Consider the following 13,314-nt stretch of genomic DNA (forward strand, 5'->3'; position numbering starts at 1 on the left):
AAAGAGAGGGTAGGAAAGATGTGGGGAGGAAAGATGTAGTACTCTGCTGAGGAACAAAGGGAATATGTTGTAAAGAGTCATTAAAGCAAAAGGTGTTGGGTGACAGAAACAGACCTCAGGAATGGCAAAACGTGGCAAGGAGACACAGCTGCCTTAGCTGTGTGTGCACGGCTGCAGCCTGGGAAGCACAGAGGAGGCACTGGAGCTTCCTGGGCAGTCACCAAGCCACACTTGACATGGGTGGCCTTGTGGTGAGAGCATGTTGCAGAGCTCAGGGTGAGGGAGGTGATGAAGTCTTCTTTAAGCAGCTCAAGGAAGCGTCTGGACCACAGGATCTGCTTCTCGTGCAGGACTTTAGAGTTCATGGCATCTGCTGGAAGGGCAACACAGCAGGTCCAAGCAGTGAACAGGATTCCTGGAGGCTGCCAGGGGGAACCTGCAGATACAAGTCCTGCGTGGGCCAATGGCGGTGACGCATAGCTGGGTCAGCTGCTCAGTGGTAAAAAAGGGGCTGTTTAGGGATGCTATCAGTGCAGACTTGGCTGTAGTGATGATGAGATAGTGGAACTCAAGATCCTAAAGGGGATGAGGAAGGACAGTAGCAGTGCAGACCATGGGCTTCAGGTGAGCAGACTTCCATTTAGGAAAGTGGTAGTGGGATCCCATAGGAGGCAGATCCAAAAGACAAGGAGCTCAAGGAAGCTGAAGGCCTGCCTCTAAGGACAGCAACCTCCATGCACAAGAATGGTCCATCCGAGTTCTCAAGGAAGCAAGCAGATGTATCATGACCCTGGGGACTACAGTGTAACATGGCAGCATGAAGGAGTTTGAAGGAGGGACAGGATACGAAGGAGATATTTAGAAATGTTTCCTGGCCACGTAAGAATGATGTTACGAAAACAAAAGCTCACCTAGAGCTGATGCTTGTAAAGGACATCAAGGACAACATGAAGAACTTCAGCCACCCCATTAACAGCAAAATGGTGAAAAATAAAAATATAGGTGCTTTGCTGGATGGGAGCAGTTATCCAGTGACAGCAGGTGCAGATAAGGCTGAGGTACCCAGTGCTTCCTTAGCTTCATTCCTCACTAACTAGGTCTCCCTTTCCTTCACGCTTAGTGAACGAGTTCAAGGATGAGACCTGCCACGAGCAGGTGAGAATAAAGCGGGATTACTTGAGAGGACTTGACCATAAAAGTCCATGGAACCCATTGGGCTATCAAGAGAACCAGCTACCACCTTTGCAAGGCCACTTTCTCTCCTCTTAGAATGGTTGTGGAGATGAAGGGAGATTCCCAACTGAAGAAAGGCAAATGTTGCAACGATCTTCAAATGCTGCCACAAGGACAAAATGCCAGATCGTCTTTAATCCTTGGGAAAATAATGGAGTGAGTCCTCTTGGAAGGTATTTCTGAGGACCTGGGGGAGGAGAAGATGACTGGGAACAGTCAGCATGGACTTACCATGCCTGAGCAAGTTGGTTGTCTTCTTCGATAAAATTACTAGATTAGTGGAAAAGGGAATATAGTCATTTGCTTTTAAAATTAGGGAATAAATCTAATGTTGAAGTTTTAATCATAGTCCTGTGTGGCACTGAGGGGGAAATCTATGTGGTACTTCCTTTGGAAAATAAATGACATGGACATTAGGAGAATCATTAAAGTTCAATATTTGTTCCAGAAATAAACAAACGAAAGATAACAAAATTTCTTCCAACATGTATTTTTTATTTGTTGAGAGCTTTTTTTTTAATCTGAGAGTCAAAGTAGAAAAAACTGGTGTGGCTTGAGTTGAAGCTCACAAAGTCATACTGTCACCATGTATTTATGAGGCCTATTGAACATCTGCAAAGACAGAAGAAAATTCAAGGACATGAATTGGTGAAATGGATGAGTGACTGGATAGAGAGACCTGGGTGAGAAAACCCTTTGGCAAGAAACATCCATTTGAGTCAGGGCATAAGAACAAAAGCTGAATAGATATTTTACCATAAGCCTGAAAACTGTCTGATTTGTGATTTACAAGGGAGAATATTTATGATGCCACCCTGACCAAGACAGTTTTAAAGCTGTGGGCACAGTAACCCAGTGCTTGACTTACCCTGGGAGCACTAAGCAAAGTTTTCAACAATTAGAAAAATACAACAAATTTTTCTAATACACAGGAGTGGTGTGAGAAAACAGTTTGAACACTGTGTGTGTAAAACAAACTCTAAAAAACACTGATCTCTAGTAGCTTCACCATGGTATGTTGTTTCAAATTCGCTGCAGATTGTGCTGCCTGGCAAATTCCCTGACAAACTAGTTTTCCAGCACTGCAAAAAGTGGACTCAGTTTATCTAGTCAATTATTTCCAAAATAAACAACACATCTTTAAGCACAAAATGCAAACTAAATTTTTATACTACAAGCATAGGGATAGAAAAGCAGACGACTCAAATACATTTCTATCTCGGGCCTACCTTCACTTTCTCTATTTAACAGATGCTTAGTACAGCTATTCTATAAATGTTTTAACTCTGTGTGTTTAGATTTTTTAAGCATCACGGGAAAAAAACCTCACAAAGTCTCTGCCAGCACCACAGCTCATGACAGCAATAACAACTGTGCTGAATCAATGACCTCCTCCTGAAGCTGCATCTCTCTTACCAATCAGGCTCACAATCCGTAACACTAACCATGTGAGGCAAGGAAGCATAGCGAGAATGAACAGTGGAAGATAATCTTCCAGTGTGAAAACTGACCCATAGCCTGAAGAGAAAGAAGCTGACTCATAAACTGAGAAGCTGAAGAGGAGTCTTCAGTTCCAGACCTCTGAACAGAAAGACATTCTAGCTCTTCAAAGCCATCAAATTTTGTGCTATAATTAAGCTGCTTCCATGCATTTGAATTGTGTTTGCAAAGGAGTACTCTGTTATGGCAACACTTCTACAACCAATTTCAAATTAGATCAAAACTATTTAATTAACTGCTGCTCTTCATTGTTCTGTGCATCAGATTTCTCTTTCCTTATTTTATACATTTTCATATTTATAAACAAAGAGGAATAAAATCACAAAAAAGGAGAGAAAAAAATGTAGCCAGTGACTCTCACTTACCCATCCATGAAAGCCTTCTGGGTGAGTTGCAATACTCAATACATGGTAAGAAAGTTTGGCACATGGGATGGGGTGCAATCAAGCTCCACTGCTTTCTCCAACACATCTACTCACTCCTTTCAGCACTGGGTATTCAACTGCTTTGTTTGTTAAGAGCTGCTTAAGACATCTCTGTGTCAGCTTCCAGACCTCTGAAAACCCCATTCTCAAGCAGTGAATATGGCCCTTGCTCCCCAATAGAAAAAATCCATTTTGATACTTGTTCTGAGGAAGAGAAAATCTGTATAATGTCACAGCAACAGGACACAAAGAACTGATGTAGTATAAAAATCACTCTGTCAAATCAAATTTGTTCCAGACATTTTGATAGAATATCTTTGCACTTGCAAAGCTTTACACTGGAGAGGCTATTGTCTATTCTTGCACAGCCAGTCAAAATCATAAATCCAGTATGAAGTTAGCATTGCTTGCTCTGCTAATTCAACAGGAATGTGATCATGTGCCCAAGCCTGGCCTATCTTTTAGGCAATCACATAGTGCACAGATCTGGCACTAAATGTCATTTAAGCGTGACCAAAGAGGCAGCCACTGTCAGATGAAAAAACAGTATGGGTGAAAAGACTAACAACCATTTATGTCTGTGACTATTTGGATAACCAATCTCAAAATTCTCTTACCAAGGAAAATTTGATTCTCTGAAAATCATTCAGAATTACCAACTTGCACATACTGTGTCCTGCAACACCTGGTAGGAACTACATTAAAATTTGAAAAGGACAGATATGGCAGGTTAGGCAGTCCATTCACTTGCATTTTGCTCACTGTGGGGATTATAAGAAGGAGAGGGCACTCTCTTGTCTTCATAATAGTTTATTAAATGAAAATATACTGCTTCTATGAGTACTTTTACAACCTTTTAAAAATATAGCAGAATTGCTTCTTCACTGATAGCTTTAGGTTCACAAATAGGACATAAATTTTACTTCAACACATACATGAGCAGGTATCTCCCTTCAGTAACTCTATGGAGATAGCGATAGAAGAGTTATTTCACAGTGCCAGCTCTATATATTAAACAAAGGGGGGAAAAAAAAGAAGGAAAAAATATACACACACCCACAAACCAAGAGGACATCCAGCAAAGTTTGTTATTCATTTCAATGTACTAGATGGTAATTAATCTGGCATCATACCAGCAACACCAAAAATGAGATCCTGAAAATTAGCAATATCAGGGCAACTACATAACTCTGCTGCACTCTTAACCAATGTCATTAGTAAACAAATGGGTTTTTTCTCTGTGTATGCTGATGACACATATGAAAAGGTACCACTAAATAACAGAGGAACCTTATCTGTAAGACATTTATATCACCTCTCTAAGAAGAAGGTGTGTTACCAGATCTCAATGTCGCAAACTTTTTGGGACATAATATTTTCAGAAAAGCCATTCGAAACCGCAAATGACAGAGAGGGTAAAGAAATGGGTTCAAAGAGGAATTGATCCACAAAAGCCAAAAAGTTGCTTCATACAGGGAGCTATGGATGCACTTTCCTTGGCAGGCCCCACGGATAATCATTAATAAAGAGTATGGGGCCCAGCAAATGGCAAACACACATACAATTATGGCAAGAGACTTTGCTATTTTCTTGTCCCGCTGCAGTTTTGATCCAGTGCTTGAACAGAAAGAAGCAGAAAAGTTCCTTTTGAGAGCTGTAGAACTGGTTTCTGTTCGAGATGGACCATTAGCCACCACTGCTGGTCTCCATGACTTCGACAGTGATGAAACACTGTCCTCTGCTTCTGATGAAGATGAAGCCCCTGGCCTCGGCAAGCCACAAAACCTCCAGGATAAGCTGCTCCTCCTTGGAGGCTCACAGTCCTGCACGCTGCCACGCCGCTGGCGCCTCTGGATGTTGTGGAAGATGTGCATGTTGAAGTAGGTCACCAAGAGCAGCGGCACAAAGAACTCCAGGGTGGATGCACACAGCAGGAAGTACCAGTTGTCAAAGAACTCGGCGTAGCACTGATCCGCCGCTACCACGCTGTGTCCGGCCACGTGCTCCCAAAGCAGGATGGCTGGGCAGTAGAGCAGGAAGGCAAAGACCCAGATGGCCACCATCTTGATGGCAGGGCTGGATGTTATTCCCTGCCGGGCTCTGTAAGATACCTGCGAGCAAAAAGGATGTGTCACATATTCAGATAACATTTTGGAAAAATTATGTCCAAAAAGCCCATACAAAATCAAGCCAAATGTAATATTTGTTCTGTATCTCCCCAGACACCTAGGACATCTTCACTATGTAAGGTTCTGAAAAACTGCTAGTCTTGTTCTCTATACACTGTAGCTCTGTGATTTATTTTAATATTCGGGATAGGAGAGAAGCAGAAATTATGATGGCTAAACTATCACTTGGCTTCATGGTATGAAAGGAGATAGCTTGTTTCCACCACACAGTAAAGTAGCAATAAGGAATTGGTAAGGAATAGGTTTATGATACATCAGCCCAGGCTCAGCAGAGAGCGAAAGCAGCTGTGGGAGTTCCTACATGCCCAGCAAAAGTAGAAGCCTTCTATATTAGACAGGTTGCCATGTGAGACTGCAAACACCAGACAATGTAATTTTTCATACTGTTTCCTCTTGCCATAGCAGAAAAATCTATCCCAGACGTATACTATAACATCCCCTGCCTTTTTGAATCACTCTATTTTAATATTAAATATTAAATTTAAAGATTTTCATGTCTAGCCAGACAGGATATTAAGAATTAAAATAAAATCATCCAAAGTTAGGAAATACAAGAGCTAAGCCCACCCTGTAACAGCCCAGCCATACTCTTGTTCCCCTGCATCTTTCATAGCACAAAAGTTGCTAAGTTGATGATAAAGCTGGATATTTTTATTTCCTCTGTACTGTTCAACATTTGGCATCTCAGGCTTTCCTCAGAACTGCTGCCTTCCTCATCAGCTTCCTATTCCTATTAGCAGAGCACCTGCATGCTACACAGAGAGTAATGAATGGCACCTTCACAGCCACACACCAAACAAAGGACATTGTCCCTATTTCACCAGCAAGTATCACAGCAGTAGTGCAGGGTTATACACATTGGTTTGGATTCTCTGCTTTAAATATCTGTAACCTAAAGATTCAGACTCCTCTATATCTTAAAGCACCATATTAGCTCTGTGCACAGCTCCAGGTCTGCAGTAATGAATTTGCCACCCTGTGCAAGACCACAGGCAGCTCAGTTTAGAGGCAGAAAACAGGAAGCTGGGCACAGCTTCACAGATTGTTCCATCTGGAGTGACTGGACCCTGGCCACAGGCTAGGTTTGCAGCAGAGGCAGAGGTTGATCCCAAGTCTGTGAGGAAGCATGGTGTCTTTTCTTTGGACAACAGCCCTGTTACACATTCCTGGACTCACTCCATCCTAATAACCTAAAGAAGAAAACCAGAATGTGATCATGTTAAAGAAGACCAACAGCAATTGAATAAGAACATGGATCTCAGCTGGGTTACAGGAGTCCTTTCAATTTACATTTCTCACATTCTAAGCTCTGCAGCTTCATTAATGTCTTAGATATAGGGACTCTGAACTTACTGTTCAGCTTTAAAAAAAAAACAAACAAAAACAACAAACCAGCAAAATCCAACTGTAAAACCACACCACTGGGGAAGAAGGGAAAGTGATTAGGCATCGTATCAGCACTTCCCAAATGAGAACCTACCAATCTAATATGAAACATGTCATTCAAGCAAACAGACCCTGAAAGAAGAGAAGGCTTTGCGGTGACCTGACTGCAGCCTTCCAGGACCTGAAGGGCAAGTAGAGACAGGACAAGGGGCAATGGTCTTAAACCAAAAGAGAGTAGGTTTAGATCAGGTATTAGGAAGAAATTCTTTACTGTGAGGGTGGTGAGGCACTGGAACAGGTTGCCCAGAGAAGCTGTGGGTGCTCCCATCCCTGGATGTGTTCAAGGCCAGGCTGGATGGAGCGCTGAGCAACTTGGTCTAATGGAAGGTGTCCCTGCCCACAGCAGGGGGTTGGAACCAGATAATCTTTAAGGTCTCTTCCAATCCAAACCATTCTACAATTCTATGACCAAACACCAATTAGAGCTTAGAAATGGTGAATGATCGTATTTATTACTTGAGTCCTTGGATATCCTCTGAAACAGAAGAATGACAACACTCAAGAAACATCTCTTACCTCTCCACATATTTGGATTCATTCTTCTTTTTGCTTCAAGGGATCAGTTGCCACTCAACTGCTCATTGTCAGCACATGTCAATCACCCCCTGTGGTAATTCAGATCCTCATCTGATCTTCACTCAGTCCATCTCACGTCTCTCCATACCCTCTTCTTAGAAAATTTATCCAAGCCTTAGCACATCCTTGACTCAACCTAGTTTTCATGACCACCACCACTTCGAATGGCCAAAGCCCAAATGCTCCACATGCCTGCTGTCCCTTTCCCACCTTGACCTTCCCATCTCCTGTGTAGTGTAATTCAATAATTTCTAGTGCAGGTGGCACGAGGGTAACATTGAGGTCATAGGCAAGGCAATGTCCTATCTCTAAGTCCCAATGCAACATTGAACCATCACCATTTCTCCATTAAAGTATGGTACCAACAACAAAGCACCATTTAGCTTAAAGTGCTAACTGTGAAACACTCTTGAGTTTTATAGAAATCTCAGTATATATAAAGCAATAAATAGAAATGTTATTCTTACAGCTTTTGTAACTGACAGGAAACGGTCGTAGCTGATAAGAACAATGTTAAACACTGAAGCTGTGCACAGAAGATAGTCCATAACCAGCCAGAGCTTGCACAGGCTTCTTCCCAAGTGCCATGTCCCTGTCAGGGCATAAGGGATGTACAAGGGCATGCAGAATGCACCTGTGAAAAGAAACCGAACACACACGTCAGCCAGCACTGCACTACATGAGAGCAGAGAAACATTTCTGCAGTATCTGATCAAAGCATGATTCATATTGACTGGAATTCCCAGATGAAAGGCTTTGTATTATCCTGCAACCAAATAACATTTACTAAAAACTAGGTACTAGTAATGTTCTTAAAATTAATACCTCTCTGGAAGGTGCATCATGTTTATTATGTATCATTGTTACTTCTCCAATTAACACCACCTGCCAAAGGAAGGAGCAGTTGACTGCTTTAGCTACTGAAGTAAACACTATTCTGTGTTATCTGCTGAAATTAAAACAAACAAAAACATCTTTCCCTCCATGTAATTCACTGTTTTCTACAATAAATTACCCAGTTGCCATGCTTTTATCCTCTTAGAAGCATATGTGTCTGAAAGTGTTCCAGAAGTAAATTCTGGTAGAAATACGAGTTCCAGACTAATTTTTAAAACTGTATGATCAAAAGGCTGACAAGAACAGCACAGTTAAATACACCCAGCCTAACACTTCTTCTCATCATAAACCTTGATAACAACCACTTTTCAGTGGCAAGCTGATAGGATACTATCTATGGGAACTCACCAGACTGTGGGAACACACGAGTGACCCAGCCGCACCCATGGCTACCTAAATATAGGCTGCTAAATCCAAACGTTGTGAAAGTGCCAACATGACCTCATTTTAATGGATTTTGAGGTGATCACCGTACTGAGCCCCAGTGCAGCCTTGGGAGGCTGAAGAGCTAACGGCGCAGTCAGCTGGGATGCAGAAATGCAGTGAACAGCATCGACACTGCAACAAAACGGAATCACTGCATTTACAGAGCAATTGGCACTTGGTCTTTGAGCAAAACATTATTGATTTTAACATTCACATCAGGAAAAAAGCTGTGGTTTCAACTTTAGATTTACTACATAATAGTGTGTGTATTACTGTAACCGAGTATCTTGAGAGTTTGCATTTCCATAGAAATCTTGCAGTTCCTGTTGTTCTCCCTCTACTACAAATCAAGAGATCTCTATTCAAATGCAGCTATAGGTCCAGAAGCATGGAGACAAAGCAAAGGTTGCTGAATGTCAAAATCAGATAGGTTAGATATGTTAAAAGAATAAGCAAATGACTTGCAGGCTTTTAGCAATTTAGATCAAGAAGAAAGTAAGGATAATTTAGGCATACCCCAAATCTAAATTATATAGCTAAAAAAATACAAATCAGTTTGACTCTAAAGTCAAACTAAGGCAAAGGCAAAGCTTTTAACCAAATTTATGAATAAATCTAGACATTCAGATAAACATAATACCACAAAACAAAAAATTATGGAAAGTAGGTAATGACAAGCAAGCTGTACTTCCTTCTTTGACAGAGAATGTTATTTACCTCATACTTCTCGGCTAGATGCTGGTATTTGTTCAGCATGACACTAGATTGTGAGTCAATGAGAGAACACCAGTTTGTCCACTGGTTTTCCGCTCACTGCTCTGTTTTTTTCCAGTGCACTGTAAATGGAGAGCAGGCAGCAAGAGCTCTGCAGCACAACAAGGCAGAAATAAGCTGGAAGAAGACATCAAACATACAGAGGAAGAGATCAAAACATTATACAAGGAGATCTGGACATCACAAGGATAGGACTGTTAGAAGTTGTGCCCCTGACAGAATTGCTGGCACTGGCAATAAACTAAAAGAAAAGTTTCTTTTGTTCTTTCAGTATACTTCTTAAATATGTACATAAAAAAAAAAAAAAAAGTGATATAAGTCAGAATACAGATTTCATTAAATAGCCACAACTATTTAAAACCATCCTTTTACACACTCAATAATTTAACCAAAGCTTTTAGCAGACAGCCAACACTTCAAAGAATATTGCAATACATCAGTCTCCGAGTATCACACTCGTGTTTCAATCGTACTTCTTCTCAGTACAAGTTTCCAAACTGTGTCCCTATGTATAAATATACATGTAGCATCAAACTTCTTAGAAATTGCTTGATTTGTAATTTTTATTTACCTATACAAACACATATTCCCAAGGTATTACCCTAGATAGAGCATGTACAGCAAAACGTCTAAAAGTACTATTTGTCATTATTTAGTCACAAACGTCAGATGATGATCTGTATTGTGTGACAGCAGACTGAAATAGAAGATATTGGCCATGTATGCAAGATCTGTCAGACAATATAGGCTGTATTTGATTTGACTATCTAGATTTCAGCCAAAACTCTTCACAAACAACTCCCACCATTCTTTGTTATTCCATAAAATTCCCACAGTAGTATTTTATCCTGAAGCATTAAACATTACCTGCTTAACTAACAAAGCATCCTTTTTTTTCTGAAAAATCATAGGCTGCTGAAATACTTCATGCAGCTTCCACCATTCCTGATCCTACCCCCAGACACAGCTGCAAAATAGTTCTCTCAGAAGAAAACACACAGAAAACAAACACCATTGCTGCTCCTAAGACTCCTACAACACAATTAGCACGAGGCTCCACACCCGTGACTTACCCACTGCAAAGTCAGAAACAGCAAGATTCAGAAAGAAATAGTTACTCCGATGCCTGAGGTTTCTGTCCATAATGAAAGCAAGGATCACCAGGATGTTCCCAAGGATGGTCACCAGCGACAGCAACACCATGAGGAAAGCCAGCAGCACCAGCACGCCCAGTGAGAACTCGGAGCTCGGCGACTGGCTGGGCCACGTCTCGTTACGCGTTGCAGCCGCGTGCAGAGCTTCGGCCGTGCTGTTGTGCATGGTGGGTATCCAGGTCAGGTCAGTCTGGGAAGGAAGTTGTATCTGGCAAAGTTATCCAAAAGGCTGGGATTCATAAAGAGTTAAAATAGGATGAGTGAAACATCCAGTAAGCATCCAAAAAAAAATTGCCTCAGGACGGGAAAAAATTAAAAACTTTTGATGCTAGATCAATCTAGTTTTCTTAAGAGTTGTTAAAGCATGCGTAGCTCTAGCAGAGTTCTGGTTAAGAAATATGCAGTTTTTTCAAGCTCATATTTTAAAATGCAAGTTCTTCTTTAAGCAACCCGATTCTTATCTGTGGAGGTCAGGAGGGCTGATTTGAGGTTCACTCTTGCTTTCCTCCCTCCCTTCCTGATGTGTTTTGCTTGCTAGCATTATATACAACTTCTTCTAAATTTTGCTTCTTAATCCTGTGTACATATCTTAATGAGAATATAAACTACTTTTTAATTTCATCCTTGTTTATCTGACATTGTTGCAATTCAGCAAGCCTTTGGTCCCTCTCTACTGTAATATATTTTTTGCTGACAAATGCATGGTCAACTTTGTTGTTGCTGCTGTTCTCCTTTTTGTGGACTATGGGGCTGAAAACTGATATGATGTAAATAAGCATAAATACAATTACTTACCAGAGCAGTTAACCTGTAATGGCCCAACCCTCAGAGATCAGTTCAAAACTCCCACTGGAATCAGTTTTAAAAATCTTAGCAGCAGCCTCAGTGATATAGCACCAGCTGCTGTTGCCCCAGAACCAAGGAACTAAATACAGACTCCCTGAATGAGAATGAGAGCTTGGCAATTAACTTTAACAGGATGAGGCTTTTGTCTTCCACAAATGCTTGTATTTTGTATGAGTAATGAAGCCACTTGCAGAGAGCTGTGAGTATTCTACAGTTGTAAAAATTCAATCATTTTTATTATGGGTTCTAAAAACACTTTGGTGTCTAATTTTAGATACTTAAATCTGGAAAACGCTGGCTGCCATGTATTTGCCTCTGCTGTGGGAAAAATTAATTAGCATTTGCCAAGTGCTTTTACTGAATGTTTGAATGGCAGTAGTACAAAAATGCAAAACTTTATTATCCATGCAAATATCTTCACAGCATGTATGTCCATCACTGGTTTAAGCTTTATTTCATGTCCAGGTACTGCAGAAAACACACTATGGCACAATTACTAATACCAGTAGCCTTTCTTCTGGTAGCCATACTGAAGCCTCAAGATGAAGTTCAGCAGTTTCACTTTTTTTCATGAGAGCCAGCTGACCTTGCCACACTCTTGCTTTCCAGGAGTATATAGCTGCCTAATTGTACTCCCTCTCCCTCCCTCAAAATTTTTTATTGGATCTTTAATCTAACTTGATTTCTTGGAATCTTAAATATCCAACTCTTCCACACCAAGCTTCAAAAGCCTGTGTGTCACAAAGCATCTACACATATGAAGTTCGATACGAGACCACTTCGTGAGCTTTTAGCGGAATTTTTTGTGCGTGGCTGACTATGATTAAACCAGTCTAGAACACATCTAGCTAGAAAAATATTACAGTAGCTACTAGACTGCCTTCATTTTTCACTGAAATAGACATGCTAGGCAATAAATGAATAGCAAGGATTCATAAGTAAATGTCCCATCTTTCTCTCCCTTCCTTCTTTCCCCCACATTAAGGAAGGACACATACTAAACAGTAGAAACACCACCCTGAACTACAAACAATATGAAGAAATTACTAACAGTCCAGAATTGGTATGCTGATGTAAGAAAGACAATTATCTTCACTTTTAAAAGTTAGGCTTTTAAAAATGTGACTTGTATTATTTCAATCATCTGGAAGATTTCCAGATGCATGTAGGACATTTAGAGGAAGTATTTGATAGTGAAACCACCAAGCAGCTCTTCAGAAGGTACTCAGCTAACAAAGTACCCCAATCAGAGAGCAGATATAAACTCTTGGTCTGGTCATTTGAAACACAAAAACCAAAAAAATCATTCTGATACTACCTTGTAGGAAACTCTAATGCTGTAATAGCTAACCTGTTTTCAGCTATACTCCTGATTGATTTTCAGAATAACAAAGCAAAAACAGTAAAATAAAAAGATATGACAACGGAGCAGCCAGAAAGACAAAAGGCACTATTCACCTTTTCCTGGTAATGTTTGATTCTTCATTGACATATTTTTATTACAGGCAATTGTACTTTGGGTATAAATTAATTCCATAATGCTTCTTTTCTTTTTTTCTTTTGCCAGATAATGAAATTTGTAACTCTTCCACAAGTGGGCAGTATGTCTTAAAACCTTATAGTATCTGATAACAAAAATGGTTAAAACTGCTGCTTCAGTTCAACATTAAAATTAATGACCCAGCAGAATTAAAAAAGTTAAGAGTTGTTTTCAGACATTTTTGTAATCAAAAAAAGAAATGCCTGCAAACAAAAATAGGAAGAGTAACTTCTCTAACCAAAAGTGTCCACAAGACAGTTACACAGCACCTCATGCTCTCTCAGAAAGAAACTGTGTGAAAATAAAAA

General features: G+C 40.5%; 1 protein-coding gene across 1 annotated transcript; it reads right to left on the minus strand.

Annotated features, from left to right (window-relative positions):
* Window positions 1-3,745: 3,745 nt before the first annotated feature.
* LOC103618438 (histamine H3 receptor) lies at window positions 3,746-13,189 on the minus strand. The gene is made up of 3 exons (XM_008636846.2): window positions 10,540-13,189; window positions 7,837-8,003; window positions 3,746-5,269 (listed from the first exon to the last, which is right to left on the minus strand). The coding sequence occupies exons 1-3, from the start codon at window positions 10,784-10,786 to the stop codon at window positions 4,478-4,480; spliced, it is 1,206 nt and encodes a 401-aa protein (XP_008635068.2). The 5' UTR covers window positions 10,787-13,189; the 3' UTR covers window positions 3,746-4,477.
* Between the last annotated feature and the right edge of the window lie 125 nt (window positions 13,190-13,314).

The sequence above is a fragment of the Corvus brachyrhynchos genome, unplaced genomic scaffold (genome assembly GCF_000691975.1).
Source record: "Corvus brachyrhynchos isolate BGI_N302 unplaced genomic scaffold, ASM69197v1 scaffold106, whole genome shotgun sequence".
Classification (NCBI taxonomy): domain Eukaryota; kingdom Metazoa; phylum Chordata; class Aves; order Passeriformes; family Corvidae; genus Corvus; species Corvus brachyrhynchos.

What these genes read in the sequence shown, in the direction of transcription:
- LOC103618438 (XM_008636846.2), bottom strand. Translation starts at nt 10,786, where the DNA reads ATGCACAACAGCACGGCCGAAGCTCTGCACGCGGCTGCAACGCGTAAC. An exon ending in TGTTTCTGACTTTGCAGTGG is followed by an intron (nt 8,004 to 10,539) that starts GTAAGTCACGGG and finishes TTCTTTTCACAG; the next exon opens with GTGCATTCTGCATGCCCTTG. An exon ending in TCCTGTCAGTTACAAAAGCT is followed by an intron (nt 5,270 to 7,836) that starts GTAAGAATAACA and finishes TTTTGCTCGCAG; the next exon opens with GTATCTTACAGAGCCCGGCA.